Source organism: Catharus ustulatus, chromosome 3 (assembly GCF_009819885.2).
Source record: "Catharus ustulatus isolate bCatUst1 chromosome 3, bCatUst1.pri.v2, whole genome shotgun sequence".
Classification (NCBI taxonomy): Eukaryota; Metazoa; Chordata; class Aves; order Passeriformes; family Turdidae; genus Catharus; species Catharus ustulatus.
The window spans coordinates 44,258,615-44,274,391 of record NC_046223.1 but is presented as its reverse complement, the minus strand read 5'-3'; the positions used below and the strand labels follow the sequence as shown (position 1 = coordinate 44,274,391).

Sequence of the window (15,777 nt, the reverse complement as noted above, 5' to 3'; positions counted from 1 at the left end):
TATCTATGGCAAAGCGTAAGGAAAACATTACTATGTGTAATTAAAAAAAAATACGAGGAAAAAAATGTTTTCAGTTTGAAAACCAAAGTAATGCTGTCATCACTCCACCCCTGCAATAAACAACTACTCCCATCTACTTTTACGTATTAAACTTGGCCAAGACGTGGTAAATAAAAAGCCTGAACTACACAGATCTATGTTGCCAACTACCAACATCAGTTCTTTTTCCAGAAGAAAAGAATTATTTGCACTATTTCTAAGCAAAGTAAGACAATGCACACAAGGAAAAGGCAACTTCTGTTAACCTGATTGAAATACTTTGATATAGCCATCAAAACACAAGATCAAAAGAGTTTGCATGGGTCCTGCTTTTGCGAGGAGGAACATGGATTTCAAGGTTTTTGTTTTAGAAGCACTAAATAAATGTGTTTTACATGTAGAGACTACAAGGAAGCTTAAGCACCAACTGGAAAGTGCTTGCTTCTGAGAACATTTGTTCTGATAGTTTTTCACACTATTAAAACATCAAAACAAAACATATTTATGGAAGTAATCATCAGTCCTTTTAAAACAACTTTAGATCATATTTTATGATTTATTTTAATGTTATGTACCCCACAGATCTGCCAACCAGAACCAATGCATTAAAAAAAATTATAAAAATTCTAAAATTAGTTTTGTTTCCCAAACTTTTGGTTTTATAGCCAAATTTGCAACACAACTTTTAAAAAACTTCACCAGTACTGGACAAACTAAGTGTTCATTAATGCATCTCATTTAATTCCCCAAACAAAAATTTCATTTTCACCTCCTCACACTGACAACTCTGTAGCAGTTTTTAACAGTAAGTTTAAAATTCAGATTGAAATTCATGTGTTCTGAAACTTACGAACCCATAATAGTATTTTCTCACCTGTCCATGGAATATATTCAGGTTCTCTTTCTGGAAGTTCTCCTGTTTTATATAAAGAGGCTCTAGACTGACGATACTGGCAGGCAGCTTGTAGCATATCCTATTGAAAGGTAAGGATGTGAGTATTTTAAATTCTACCTCAGTATACACAGACCACAAAACATGTTGTCTTTTGTAATTCTGAAATATTCTTTTAATACTCACATTCTTTCTACACCACTTTCTCAGCTGGACAGAAAGGGACATATTGACTGAGCAAGAAACCTCAGTGCTCAAACACAAGCTCTTCACTCTTTGCTACATATTCATGATTCACAACTTCCAACAAAACTGCAACCCCTTAAATTATCTTTAACAGTGGCTTAGGAGGAAAAGGAAAGTCCCTAATTCTGCCCAAGGCTGTTTTTTCCTTCCTACTGTATACAGATATGTGAAAAGCACATTCACTCTTCTTCTCATGCTAGTAACTCGGATGTGCTACACTCACTTGTTCTGCGTTCCTCAATATTTATCTTTCCCCTCCCACAAATATCTTGGTTAAGGCAGTTCTGTACCTTCATGATGTTGTTCACATTGACAACTATCTGGGCCCACTCAATTGATTCAATAGGCATATCTTTCAGGATTTGTTCCTCCTCTTCTAATAAGCATTCAAAGATGGAATCTATCTGGGATACCTTGAAGACAGAAAGAAAAGTTATGTCGAACACAAACATGCCCGCTATCAGTGGATACCTGAAAGCCAAGAGCTGTATAGAAAAATAACTCCATTACTATAAACCACATAAATAGCCAAAAATGTTAAAAGGTATTAACTACCCTAATGCATAATGAAATCACCAGCTTATGGTTCATACAATACTTAAAACTACCAAAAAATGCCTTCTTTCTGGACTTCATCCTGAAAGGAAAAAAAATCCTCATTTCTGAAAAAACTCCATACACTTCCACTAAGCATATTCCTCCATCATCTTCTGGAATATTTGGTAGCAGAATCTTTGTTAGATATAGTATACTGGAAAACATATCTGCTTTAAAATAGCAGACTATTATTTCTGTTTTCTTTTATATTTATTTTTCTCCCATAGCAACTATTGTTCTCTGCAGTAAAAAACTTCCCAAGAACAAATGTTTTGTGCATAGTTCTTCTCAAGAAGGAAGAAAGAAAGCTGGAGCATGTGACTGGAATACAGCATAAACTGAGAACTAACTTAGTTTGACTAATGTTACAGAGGACAAAAATTATAAGTGACTGAATTAATATAATTCCATCCAGGACAGCTCATCAAAGCAGCTCTCCTATCTCGAAAGCTTCATATTCTTCAGTTCATCCCTTAAAAATTATGATTTAGTATGCGTCTTCTTATGTGTCAGAGAATTTCAGTTTTCTTTTTCATTACTTATCCATGTTGGGTAGTTGGAAATTGTAACAACTTTACTTCTGCTACACAACATTTTTCAGAATTCATGTTTCAGCTGTAGACACAAAAAATCACAAACACTTAAGTAAGGAAAATACGACATATTATCCCTATGCAAAGGATAATTTTGTTAAGTTGATTTTTTCAGTTTTACAGGGAAAAGTTTCAAAGTACATTCCAAAGCACTGTAACATTTACTACATGCAAGGCTGCACATTAATTCAGGAAGAACAGGTTTCTTACCTCCCTGAAGAACACATCAGCAGGGGTAAGGCTTGGTGGAACATCACATTCCCTTTTGTTTAATGCAATCAGTATAGCAGCATTCACCAGCTCAGGCAGCCTAGAGTGGTGATTCTTGAGAACAATAGCTGCTGCCAGCTTCTCTGCATGCTCACAGAGCAACAGTCGAGTGGCCATCGGCATCCCTCGCACTGGAAAACTGCCCAGACGTTCAAATGCACCAACCTTTTATTAAAAAAATAAAACAAAAGACCTCATGCACTTTAAACAGTGTTCTGGAGGAATCAAGAAAGTAATAAACTGTGTGTACTGATACCAAAAGAACAGTAGGACTTACCTGATGAAGAAACTCAATGAAGAAGGAGTGTGCTTTTGTCTTATCCTCTAGCTGATGAAGAAGAATGAGAGATGTGTTGCTAAAACCAGCTGCTTCTAAAAAAAGTAAAATCTTAGGTCAGAGAACTTGATATCTTTATTTCTGGAGAACTAGGTTTTTTGCTTTGGAGATAAATTGATCTGTCAATACTTTTTACAGTACACACACACACATTTACACTGTTTACCATGCTCTTTTTAATCTGTTTTTTTCCAACTCTATCATGGCTGAAGTAAAGCTTTTAGAAGAAATAAAGTATCTTTGGACCAGTACTATTCTGAAATACTCAATTCATTATGTTGCAAAAATTAGTAGCTCATGAGCATATTCTAGTTTTAGTAGGATTCAGACTCATATTTTTATGCTCATGGTGGACTAGCTACTGCTAAATTTATTGTGCCCTAGACCACAGCTACTAGAAACTACAGTGTTAACAGGCACTCAGATCTAATTGACTCTGCATCCAGAGTTTTTGTATAAATTAAGTGTGCTTATAATATCAAGACAAAAAACTTGGAAGAGCTATCACTGAGCAAAATTAGCAAGACGATTTCCAAGAAGCTATCACTTTTCATTTCTGGCTTTGTCAGGAATAAACACAGAGAAGCTGCCAAATTAAAAATAAAGTTGATTCAGAAAATAGTGAGGATCTGATGCCTGACAAATTCCAACTGGCTGCCCCACACAAACAACAGGAAACATCATCCATCTGTAACTAGGTTACATGAACTTTCAAACTAAGCCTCTACTTTCTAACTGGCAGCTACCACCTAGAGGTTTGAGGTCACTTTCAAATTAAAACTTGTAAGAGACACTAAAGTATGAACAAAGAAGTTTCTTGCTGAAAACATGTCTGCCTCAATCCTTTATGTACAACAAATACTTGTAAACCAATTTCTCTAGTCCTCTTTCAGGCAAATACCAAAGCCCCAGAGGAATGCGAGCTCACTTTACCCAGGACCCGAGGTGACCAGAAGCTGTGCAGTCACACTGACAAAAGGGTTAAGAATGAACAAGTAAGTTCTTTCTCTTAACACATCTATTTTTTTGAAAATTATTCAAAACTACACAAGGAATCATAGAAATATTAAAGCGACACCACCGGACCCTTGCACAAAGCACCCTTCCGAGAGAGATGTTTTCCTTGCTGTGTTTACTGTATGAAGACAAGAACTAATCACAGCAGACAGCAAGTTTAAAGATGCAAAAGATGCATCATTAAGTCTTTCTGGAAATGTATCCAGTGGTGATAAAGGGCAAGGGACACCTATGCCTTCTTTGCAAAGCCTAAAGTATGTTATTGAGAATATTATGGATACTATTTCAGAATCTAAACAACAACAACAACAACAACAAAAGAAACCCAAAAAACCAAACCAAAAAGCTCAAAAACCAACACATTACATTTACCTTCAGGTACAGATTCAGCCCATCTTGGATCAGAGGCAGGGTAGTCATCCATTAAGTCTACACTGATCTGAGTCACTGCTCTATCCAGTTCAGCATCAGAATCCAGATCTGTATTACTTGGAAAGAGCTCAATTACCATGCTTTGTGCATTGACTATATCTTTCCTGAAATAAATGAAACAAAGTATGCTAAATAAAATCAACTGAAAGGATTGTAGAAGAAAGAATCCCTCCATTAACAGGATTTTCTGATACATTTTTTACATTTAAGTGAAGTGCTTTAGATTATATACATCAAGCATTTTTTGCACTCTCTCTAAACTAACTGTGGATAAAAGATACTCCAACTCTTTAAAAGCAAGTAGGCTGCACAACTTCTAAATTAAAAAAGCACAAGCCAGGAGTCAAGGCACACTTCTTTTATTACCTCTGTTATTGTTATTTAAGAGAAAAGACCCATCACACAGAGTTAAGCCTGGATGTATCTGGTAGTTAAGTCAATAAATTTCTATTACTTGCTTTAAAATTTTCTCATTTTCTCAATCACTCCCACTAATGGCAATAGAGGGGAAGCTTGTAAAAGCTTTCAGGAAAAGGCTTCAGCAAATATTATGTATTATTTTTATTTACTATAATTTCAAAGAATCCTATCTAATATATATCAGCAAGTAAAAGAGCAAGAAGCAACCAAACAGAGACCTCCAAGATACGAAGTTGTACTTCTATGTAAGAATTATGCAATATACACAAAACCCAGGGATTTGTTTTTGTGACTAAAAAATTATAGTATTCCAACTGAGAAGGGCTACTGTGAACTCAATACTGGAAGCATTTATATTTTTCATGAAACTTTCAGTTTGAACACTTACATGACCAAGAAGTCTACAAATTTTTAAAAAATAAACAACCCAGCTGTGCATCCAGAAGTTGCACAAAGGTAAACCAAAGTAAACAATACTTTTGAAAAACTGGGATATACTAGATCTACTATTAAAAAAGAAAGTTCCATCTTTACTACCCAGCAGGATGTGTTTCTAAGGAAATTACATGGGGCTTCATTAGCTTCTTCAAATCATGAAGTGCCCTCAGAAAGGTTCAACTTGATCTATCCACAGAACTTCCTATTCCCTCTAAAGATCACTAGGTCTGTAAAGCTGCCAGAGCTCCTGTACAGCTGGTACACTTTACACTTCCAGGGGCTGCACAACCTTCCATTATGAGGTCTGCATCAACTCACTGGCCATCTGGACAGGCCACTGCTACATCTGCTCTGTGGAAGACTGCTCCATTCATTTTACCAGACTACTTTTTTCCAGGAAAAAAATCAGAATAACTACTACATACATGAAATTATTCTTTTCTTCTGGTTTCAAAAATACAACCCAGATTTGTATTGAAATAACTTCCAACTTTAATACTGTTTCACACTGTTTTCCTTATTACCTCCCACTTCCTTCTGTTTCCAACCCCTTTTACACATCCTCATTGGCATCATGTTTGTTAACCGTGCTCTCAGACCTCAGCTATTCCAACCATCTTCAGCAGCACTTCTGTTTAATGACACTTCTGAACAGATGCAGGATTTGTCTAAATGCTGTGCCTGTTTACAGATCTTGTGCTGTGCCTGTTTACAGATCTTGTATGGACATCCTTTATCCTCTGTGTCTAACCCCCTTCATTATCTCTTACCTCACATGACGTTCTATGGCAAAAGCATTCCCACCTCTTGTTATCTTAAACCTGTTCTTCCCAAGTTTTAAGACTCCTTAGGAGAATAGTTGTAAGAGGGTTTGTGCGTTGTTCTGTTTTTTAACACATAAATATTAAAACAAACCCCTCTAAATATAATTAATCTAAGCCTACAGATCTGTTTATCTTCCTTCTCCTTTTCCTCCTTTGTTTACATCACTCCTCTCAACATTGAATGCCTCCCCACACTCTAACTGTTATTATCAGGATAGTTTGACAAACAGGGTATTTTTCCCACTCACTCTTACACATCACCCAATCTAAAAAAAAAAAACAAAAAACAAAAAACAAAAAACCAAAAAAAAACCCCAGAACACCTGCCCAAAGTCTGTCATATCAGTTAATCTTCATGGTCATAAGTATACTCAAAGGTATTACTGAAAACGGGCAAATAAAAATCAGGATGAAATAGTTTTTTCAACAACAAAACACCACTTACTAAAGAATAAAGAAGTCAAAATGCAAAGTTGAAAGTTGTTTCACTGGCACAACTGTACCCATAGAAATTACATAGAGTAAGTGACAAGTGATTGAGATTACAGAAGTCTGCTCTTTTCTAGCACACATCCCTCTTCACTAGCCCAAGGCATACTCAATACTTTCCTAATAAAGATGTGCTTCATTAAAACACCTACAATTAAAATAGTACAGAAATATCCTAAGAGAATCTCTTACTCAAATACTAGAGTGCCTTCAAAAACAGCAAACAAAGTCTCAGAAATGAAATGCAATTTCTACCTGCAGTACTGTAGAAAAGCAGCTTTCAGTAATTTTGTTTTATCTTCCTGAGCTATAACTTCTAGCCTACCAGTTGCATCAAATGCAGGACTCTGAAAATGCAAAACAAAAACTTCAGCTGAAAGACAAATATTAATCTTTATTATGAAATGAAAACAAAATTTTTAAGTAGTAATGCCACAGATTTAAAAAAAACCACCACCTGGAAGCAGTTGTATTTATTAAGTCAAACATAAACCTCTACGGTACGTTACAATCAAAGTCACACAGAGGTTTGACCAAAATTCATAACATATGCAAAGGAACTTACACCAACTTATTCTGCCCATCAGATTTTCTAATGATAATTATTTGAAGATTCAAACCCACAATTTTTGACAGTATTTAAAAGGCATCCCTGAGTACTATCATCCACAAAAACAGTTTAACTGCAGACAAACTTAACTAGAAACTAGTTTAAGAAAAACAGTTTCATCAGAACAATCAAACATAGGCCTTCCACTAAAGTACAAGTTAATAATAACAACTGATTATAGTGTTATATTAAGCCTAGTGATAGACAGCAACACACCCACAAGAAAAAAAAAAGCAAATTTCATTGAAATCTCAACTGTGAAACAAAGGAAAACAAAAAAAGCTACCCAAACCGGTAGATGTAAAAATTTTTGTTTTGAAAACTGCCTTCATCACAAGCGTTTGAGTCTCTATTTTTAAAAAAAACTTTAAACCCCAAACAAGCCAGGATTTCCACAGTAAAATTCATAAGTGACATAAAAAACCACTTTATTTGTACCCTGTTTTCAACTAGGCAAGCAAATAACCATTACCTCACTTCTTGGTCCAGCAATAGAAGAGGACAGGGCATCTTCAAGGTCTTCAGGAAGCACAGAAATATTTTCCCTGGACAAGATAGTTAGAAGTCCACTTTTTTTGGCAAAGAAGATGGGAAGGCTATTACAGGAACCTGCTCCTAAAATACTGTCTCCTAAAATAAGAAGAAGAAAAAAAACCAAAAGCATGTAATTACCACATTATTTTAAAATCAGAACATAAGAGTTTCATAGATAATCACTGACTTTTGTCATTAATCTACCAATAGTAATTGATAACTACCAGACATGGAAAAACTGTGGAACTATTTGCTACTGCAAGAGTTTCAAAAAAAAAAAAAAAAAAAAAAAAAAGGAAAGAGAAGAAAAGAAGAAAAAAATCAAGATTCAGCTAATTCAAATTCTAACTGATATTCCTGCCTCTGAAAACTTTGAAGATCACAGATAACATATTTAGAGACATCTGGCACTGAGTTTAATTCAAGGAAAAAAAATCAACCCACAGTGAATGTTAGGAAAGAGAAAAACCAAGGAAAAAGCCCCACAAGCAAAACTCCCATCCTTTCATAAACCAAGGACTGGGATCTGCTTCGTTTTCATTTGAAACACTGTAGAGTAACAATACTGGATGCCACATCACCACTTCTCCATGCACTCATGACAAATTCCCAAATTGAAACATTTAAAAAAGGAGCACAAGTATGACACTGCTCTCTGAGATATCTAAGTACTGTAAAAACATTGAATTAGGAGGCACCAACAAAATGTGATTTTCCTCCATAGCAAGTTACCTTGTATGCCAAATATTATTTTTTCCTGTGGTAAGGAAATTCTGCCCGTTCCAGTGGAACAAGCAAACACTTCATCTTCCTTATAAAGGTAAGCAGCATGACTGAAGTAATCTGGGACTACCAGGCAGCACAACACTTCATCTTCTGACTGAAATTATTGAACACAAACAATATCACATATATAATCAATCCCTTAAACATTTAAAATTTTAAATGCTAACCCATTCTGCCTGAACTTGTTTTAATTTTTAACAATGAGGTATGGATGTAACTTACAACCTGAAAAACCAAACAAAATCGCTCTTAATTTGCCCTAAAATTTTAGATCCTGGGGTTTTTTCCCCTTCCATATGCATTATACTCTTGCTAATTTCACATGGAAAGATAAGTAAAAGATGAATTATTCAACAGTTTTCACACTCTTCTTCCACCTTTGAACTTTAAGACGCCATTGCAGACATTGGGGAGAGGGGGAAGAGTGGTAGAGGTTTACCAAAGCAATCTAGTCCCCAGGTTTATGCTTCCAGAAGACACAGCACAGACAATGTATTCCACAGACAGCCAAAGTGTCCTCCCCTCCCAGCAAGCTAGCTGCCTAGCAAGGACCAAAAAATACATCTCAGAATTCCTTGTCTTGCAACAAGAGTCTCAGAGTATGAGATCTGCTCTAAATGGATTACAAAAACACATGATTAAAATCACTCTGTAGAAACCTTCACAGACACACAAAAACTAAAATAAATCAGCAGGTGACAGATTAGACTTACTTTGAGGATTTTACCCTATAACTTAAAATGCAAAGCATAAACTTTACATACAGTTAGTACTAAACATTAAGAGATGCTGGTACGCATTTTCCTCAGAGTATTACAAATACATACTTCCAAGGGGATATGATTTTCCTTTAGACAAAACCTGACACATGATTTATACACAGGAATACTCTGAAACACTGAACCTTCTTAAGTCAGGCTCAGAACCTCAATTAGCATACCTGAAAAGATGGATTATATTGTGTGACTTCCACAACAACATCATCAGACATCTGACAGCCTTTATCTTCTACTGTTATCAGAGTGTAGTAGACAAGACATGGACGATCTCCAGGATGCCATGCTGCAGCAAGTATGACCAGTCCATCACTATCAATAGATATCACACCATTGAGAGATGATTATTACATATTTTACTTGCCCAAACATTACCATTCAAAAAAAAATTAACTACAATCTCAACCAGATATTTTTCAATCTTTTACTCTTTTAGAAAGAAAAACTATACTGTTTGTTCTTTTTTATTAACAGTATTCATATTGCAGTACAAAACTGAACCAAGGCAGTTGAAATTTCATGTAATTAAATCAAATCCAAGAGATACTAAATTCTCTGCACCTGCTGGAACAAGTTACAATTGCTTATTTTTTGTCTTTGTAAAATCAAGACAAACAAATACACAATCCTGATAAAATGACACTAAAGAAAGTAAAGAGAATTATTATCAGGTAAAAGATTTGTAATGCTAAAAAGATGATAGCATGAAATATAGGATAACCTAATTACCTAATATAAGGTGTTTATTTTATCAACAGTTAGACTCCAGTAAAATGAAATTGAAATTGTAATTATTTACATGAAGCTTTTGCAGGAAAACAGAACAGATTTATCTCATTAATGAAGGTCTTACCAGATGCAAGTACATTTCCTTACCGATTCCGTTTCAAATCCATGTATTGTATATTTACTCCTCCTTTAATATCTTCATAGTTACTTTCAGATCCCTAACAAAGAGAAATACATCTGTTGTATAACTGTACACAAACAAGATATCAATTAAAACAAACACACTAACCCTTTCCAGCTGGGCTGGCTCTTACCCAAATTGCATCTGTAATATGTTCTTTCAGGATCTTGCTGATATCCCAGCTGAGAATGTAACGTTCTGATGAATCATCAATCTCCCATTTGTTAAGATTTGAACTTGTTAGCATGTAAAAGCTTGATCTCTCTCTATCCCAAAGAACATTAGAAATCTGCATTTAAAAAATGAAAAAGTTAAAAAGGTTAAAGGAAATCCTGATAGAATAATCTAAATCACTCTCAGTCCACAAAGAGTCACTTCCTTGGGCAATCTACAAAAGCTGAACTCAAAAGGAGCATTATGATGACTTCCAAGAGAAGTCTTATTTTATAGGTGAAAAAACATCTATACTAAATACATTTCTTGTATTTCCTGCCAACTTCTGTGGAGTTCATTGACAAAACTCAACCCAATCATCAACTGGCAGTACTAAATCAGAAAAGAAGAATTACACGTTGGTTTCTTCAATTAGTAATGAGGCTATCACCAGAAAGGAGTAGGACACGCAACCATTGCATATTCCCCAGGAACGACTATTATTCCAAAGTCTCCTTTCATTCAGAGCTAAAGAGAAAGCCAGCATTTGCCTTCACAAAACATACAGATTTATCTGGTTTCTGTCTTTGTTTCAAATTTCAAAGAAATGTAAGTAACATAAATGAGCTGAGTGAGTCTTGTCTTTTTTTGTCATCACACAGCCTTATACAATCTTTTCCATTTCCTTTCTTAAACACAGGTTAGACATTACAAAGAGAAATTAAAGAAGATGAATGTTTCTCAAGCTTACCAGAGCATCATTTCCAGGAGATAATATACCCAGGAGAGAAGAAACCTTTCTACCAATTCCAGAAAACATACCCTGCCCGTGTGGCAGGGCATGCTGATGAATTTTGCCAGAGCTATCGGGTATCAGCCGGACCAGCTGACCTCTGGAAGATGATAAAATAAAGCTTCCTCCCTAGCAAAAAGAGAAAGTAACTACATTAAAAAAAAAAAACACATTAAAATCACATTCTAGAAAATTCTACTGTCAGCTCAAATTCTTTATATCAGCTCAGATGGGTAAATGCTGAACAAGACACAACGCATCCTTAGAAAACGACAAAAATCTCACAGGTACTTAGCACTAGCAAAGATTCATTTTCTTAGCTTTGTGTGACATTTTTATCCACTAAACTCAATTTCAGTTAAACAACAGAACTAAACACTCACATAATCCTTGGAATGTAATGACAAAACAGTGTTACCTTCATGACATTCACTGCAGATTTAAGACTAATAAAGTTGAGCATACTTTTCTATCTTTAGATTAGGAATAAAATCGGTATTTTAACATAAATCATCCTGTTTTACCTTTACTGCTGTGAGGAAACTGCACAGAGAGCCTCCAAAGTCTGTGAAAGTGTCTGTATAGGATCCTTCATGTGCAAGATTGGGCCAGTAGCGCACAGAGCCTTCACTGGTAGCAACCATTATTGCCAGAGACTTGAAGTGAAGAAGTAATTAAGAGAACAGGCAAGATCGTTATGATGAGAATGATAATATTAATTGGACTGCAGCTTTAACTAAAACATGTTATTTTACAAATCAAGATTGTGGGTGACAAAGACATGAGAAAGTAGTAAATACATATGGATGCACACTGACAAACCTGAAACTGAATCACAAAAACAGCAGCAACTTAATTTGTGCAGGGAATGTCATACTTATTTTCCTAATTAATATTTTCTATGCTTCTTATTCCTGTTAATCCAGGGTTTGCTGCTGCAATGCAAACAAAACCTGCTGTTGTAAAACAGAAAAGGGTCGGTGGAGAATTTCAGATGTCGAGAGTTAAAAGCTACTATGGAAGACTTCAAATGCAAACTATAATTTAACAAAGAAACTGCTCTAGTGTCTTTAAGAGAAATATCAAATCATATGGTGGCTCTTCAAAAGGCTACAGTGTAACTCAGTAAATCACAGATACCAAGTTAAAAGTGTGAAGCAAGAGACTGTTCAGGCAGCGATTTAGAAAAAACCATTGTACTTAATCTATTGGTTGGTAAAAAAAAAAGGTAAAAATCACAGAACAACAGAAGAACTGTAGCTGGGAGTTGTTATTGAGCTCCTTGGAGTTTTCTAACCAATTTTTTACTTGACTTTCAGTTCACAAGCTAAAGAACAATGAAATTTAAAAATACAATAAATAATGTATTAGGGTTAGGTGTATTACTTCCTCTTAAACTTCTTTGGATATTACTAAGTCAGAGTATTTCAGGTTTTGTGATATAACCCCAAAATACTAAGATTGCTTTTTATCATCTGGAAGATAACACAGCAACAAATCAAAAGAAAAGATCCTATTACATATTCTGTGCTGACGCTTACTTCCAAGGACAGCTTCTTAGCCAGTTTTATCAGAGCATCACATATATTAACTGAAATCTAATCTGAAAATGAGAGGTTCTTTTCATGAATGATAGTAACAGGCACCTTAACACACTTTCAGAACACAACCAGTCTTCAAACCTCACCCACTAGCACAGTAATTTACAAAAAGCCACTTAGGAAACCAATCTATCAATAAAGATTAAGTCTGTCCTTCCGGTGTCAACTTCCTCACAAAGACCAGCCAGGGGAGGGTGCTGGGGTTTACCTCTCATCTATGGATACTGGGAATTAATTCACTGAACAACGTTTTCAGATAGCACTTGGTCAGACCCCATTTTTGACTGCCGTGGTGTTTGTTAACACAACACCTCTCAGTTCACTGTAGTTTTGTTTGTTATGAAAGCATGTCAAGTAATCCCTGGGAAAAGTATTATTTAATGGGATCCTATAAGATGCACACGGTGCAATTTAAAAGGAAGTTTGTTAGCAGATGTTTGTTTACTTCAAAGGTATTTACTGCTAATATCAATCCTGACCTTTTGAATAAACAGCATACCGCCATATGTTTTCAAAGACTTTGAACATACCCTTTAGATAAAAAGGATGTATGCAAAATTATTCTTAAGGTGTTTTAAAACACTAAAATTGAAAATTGATCACCTGAAGAGAAGGTGCTTCACCTGAAGAATTGAGACAAGATATAGCTGCTAAATTAGAACTCCATTGGAAGTCACTGGGTGGTAGCTGCAATTCCTTGCAGAGAGATAACTGGAAGAAAGAAAGAGATGTCATAATAAATAAGAGACTGGAAGAACTTATTCCTCTGCCACAAAATCTTTAGACTTTTTGACCCTGCTAAAAATTACATTTCAACTAACCCAAACACTATGTAAGGGAACCAAAAAAATGTCATGAAACAATTTCAACAAGGTTGTCACAAGCAGCAAACAGTTAAAAAAAAAATCTTCAAATTTTCAAATATCACTGGTTTTCTTTATTTCTGAGTTTCCCACAACAACAACAACAACATTGGATTATTTATATTGGAGATTATTTTACTATTCCTTAATACAATATTATAAAAAAGTTAAACCAGAAATGCTTGAGAAAGCTTATTAGGTACTAATAAGGGTAGAGAGGGGAAATGTTCTTCACTCCCCTATGCCCTCAAAGTTAAACGACCAGGAAAATTTTAATCCCTTGGAAAATCTCTCCAAGTGCCAGAATGTGTATACCTGACACTCCCCTCTAAGTTCAGGTCCTGTATAATAAACATACATTGTCCTGATTGAAAGAAACTGATTTTGTAACTACAGTTTTTCTTTGACCATCAATCACTGAAACGATGCTGAAAGAAACACTGTCCAGAGGGAATAAAAAAATTCTTGACCTGAGAAATCCAGGTGAAACATTTGTACAGTACCTCTGAAACTACCCGTTTTTGGGGTTTGCTGCAAATTAAAAATGGGTGCCAGAATAATCTAAACTGATCTGTATAACACATTAACTAGATTTTAGTTATCAAAATAGGATTTATGAAGACTATCTAACCTAAGAGCCACACCCATTAAAATACAAAGAATTAACCTTAGCATCAAGGTGACAATTAAAACTGAAGAGAGGAATATATATAAGCACTCTCAAAAGCTCGAGTTGCAGTTACTGTTGTTAGCATTCATACCTATCCTACTGCTTTTGGGGGAAACCAGACAATCTCCAGTTGAAAAAATCCCCAATGCCACAACTGCATAACCAGTTCAAATAGCATAAAATACAGACTTTCCATTTTGACCCTTCAGTTACCTTAGCTACCGCAGACTGACCAATCTTCCAAATAATCAGCCTCTCCTTATGAACTAGCCAGGCCCATCCACTTTCATCCACTTGAACGCTCAGCTGGTCATCAGCTACATAAAAAAGTAACTTTATTTAAGCATTCAGATTTTTAAAACACTGCAGAGTAACCTTTAAACCAGTAAACTTTCATTCTTATATGAAAATAAGAAATATTTTCTATTAAATTAGTTTCCATGTTAGAATTTCCATCTATTTGATTAACATATCGAATTACTATATCTAGTTTAAAAATCCCTTTGATAAACCCTCAAGCTCTGAGAATGAAAAGACCCTAAAACTTATTATAATAGCTTTGCAAGCCACTCAACAATTTTAACATTATTTTAAAGATAGATATTTAGTTCCTTTTACATCTATTATAAAGGAAAAACTTATCCACAGAGAAAAAAAAATGCTTAGGAGACCAATTTCTTGAACTCAAGCAAGGGTTTGTGTCACTATCACTTTTGGAAGAGATAACCAACTGAAATAAAGAAAAAAAGTTAAGCAACCGCTCTAGGACACAGCAAAATCAAAACAAGTAAAAAAGGTAAGAAAGAACCAATAGGTAAAAGTTACTAAAAGCTTACTATTAGCTTTCTTTATACCCTGGTTTTTCACAATAAATTGCATAAGCAGCACCTGAAGGATATTTCCATGCATTCACACCCACATGGGTATTACTGTAATTATTGCTACATAGATAACCAGGTTGGATTCAAAGCAAGGCACAGACATTTCAGCTTCCCTTGCAAAGCCAGCATTTCAATGGCATCAACAACACATTAAAAATTCTCTCACCTGTCAATTGTCATGAAGAAAAATAACATCAATTCTTACCACCAGCCTTCTTCAGGGCTTCCATAACCTTAACAGGCAGAGAGGATCCAAAAGCCTTAACATCATAGTTGATAGTCTCAGTTGCTGTAGGAAGCTGGATAACTCTAGTAGGAGTCGCTCTTAAATAAAACAAAAAGTTCCAGTTAATTTTTTATTGTTTCTTCACCAATTTCAGCAGATATTTACTTCATGAGTATTTATTTAGAAAGAGATATATGTAAAATAAACATGCTTCCACTGGGAATACCACCTAAAGCAATAATTTGGTGGCTTCCTTGCAAGTTGCCAGCTGTCATCAAATTCTTTATTTTTAAATAACTGACTTTGAACATGCAGTACTCCACCAGCAACAAACTCACTGTTCAACTTCTCCACACCCTGGTTATCTACAGAATAAAGTC

At 35.2% G+C, this 15,777-nt stretch overlaps 1 protein-coding gene across 1 annotated transcript in view; it reads right to left on the bottom strand.

Annotated features, from left to right (window-relative positions):
* NUP133 (nucleoporin 133) overlaps positions 1-15,777 on the bottom strand; it is a 30,729-nt gene that overhangs the window by 13,908 nt on the left and 1,044 nt on the right. Inside the window, exons 2-17 of the mRNA XM_033055992.2 lie at positions 15,377-15,495; positions 14,504-14,607; positions 13,361-13,468; positions 11,681-11,812; positions 11,115-11,285; positions 10,344-10,499; positions 10,177-10,247; positions 9,465-9,612; positions 8,471-8,618; positions 7,677-7,834; positions 6,850-6,941; positions 4,364-4,527; positions 2,915-3,009; positions 2,578-2,802; positions 1,468-1,590; positions 914-1,013 (exon numbers count right to left, since the gene is read on the bottom strand). Coding sequence (XP_032911883.1) covers positions 914-1,013; positions 1,468-1,590; positions 2,578-2,802; positions 2,915-3,009; positions 4,364-4,527; positions 6,850-6,941; positions 7,677-7,834; positions 8,471-8,618; positions 9,465-9,612; positions 10,177-10,247; positions 10,344-10,499; positions 11,115-11,285; positions 11,681-11,812; positions 13,361-13,468; positions 14,504-14,607; positions 15,377-15,495 — 2,114 coding nt within the window. The remainder of the gene's footprint in view (positions 1-913; positions 1,014-1,467; positions 1,591-2,577; positions 2,803-2,914; positions 3,010-4,363; positions 4,528-6,849; positions 6,942-7,676; positions 7,835-8,470; positions 8,619-9,464; positions 9,613-10,176; positions 10,248-10,343; positions 10,500-11,114; positions 11,286-11,680; positions 11,813-13,360; positions 13,469-14,503; positions 14,608-15,376; positions 15,496-15,777) is intronic.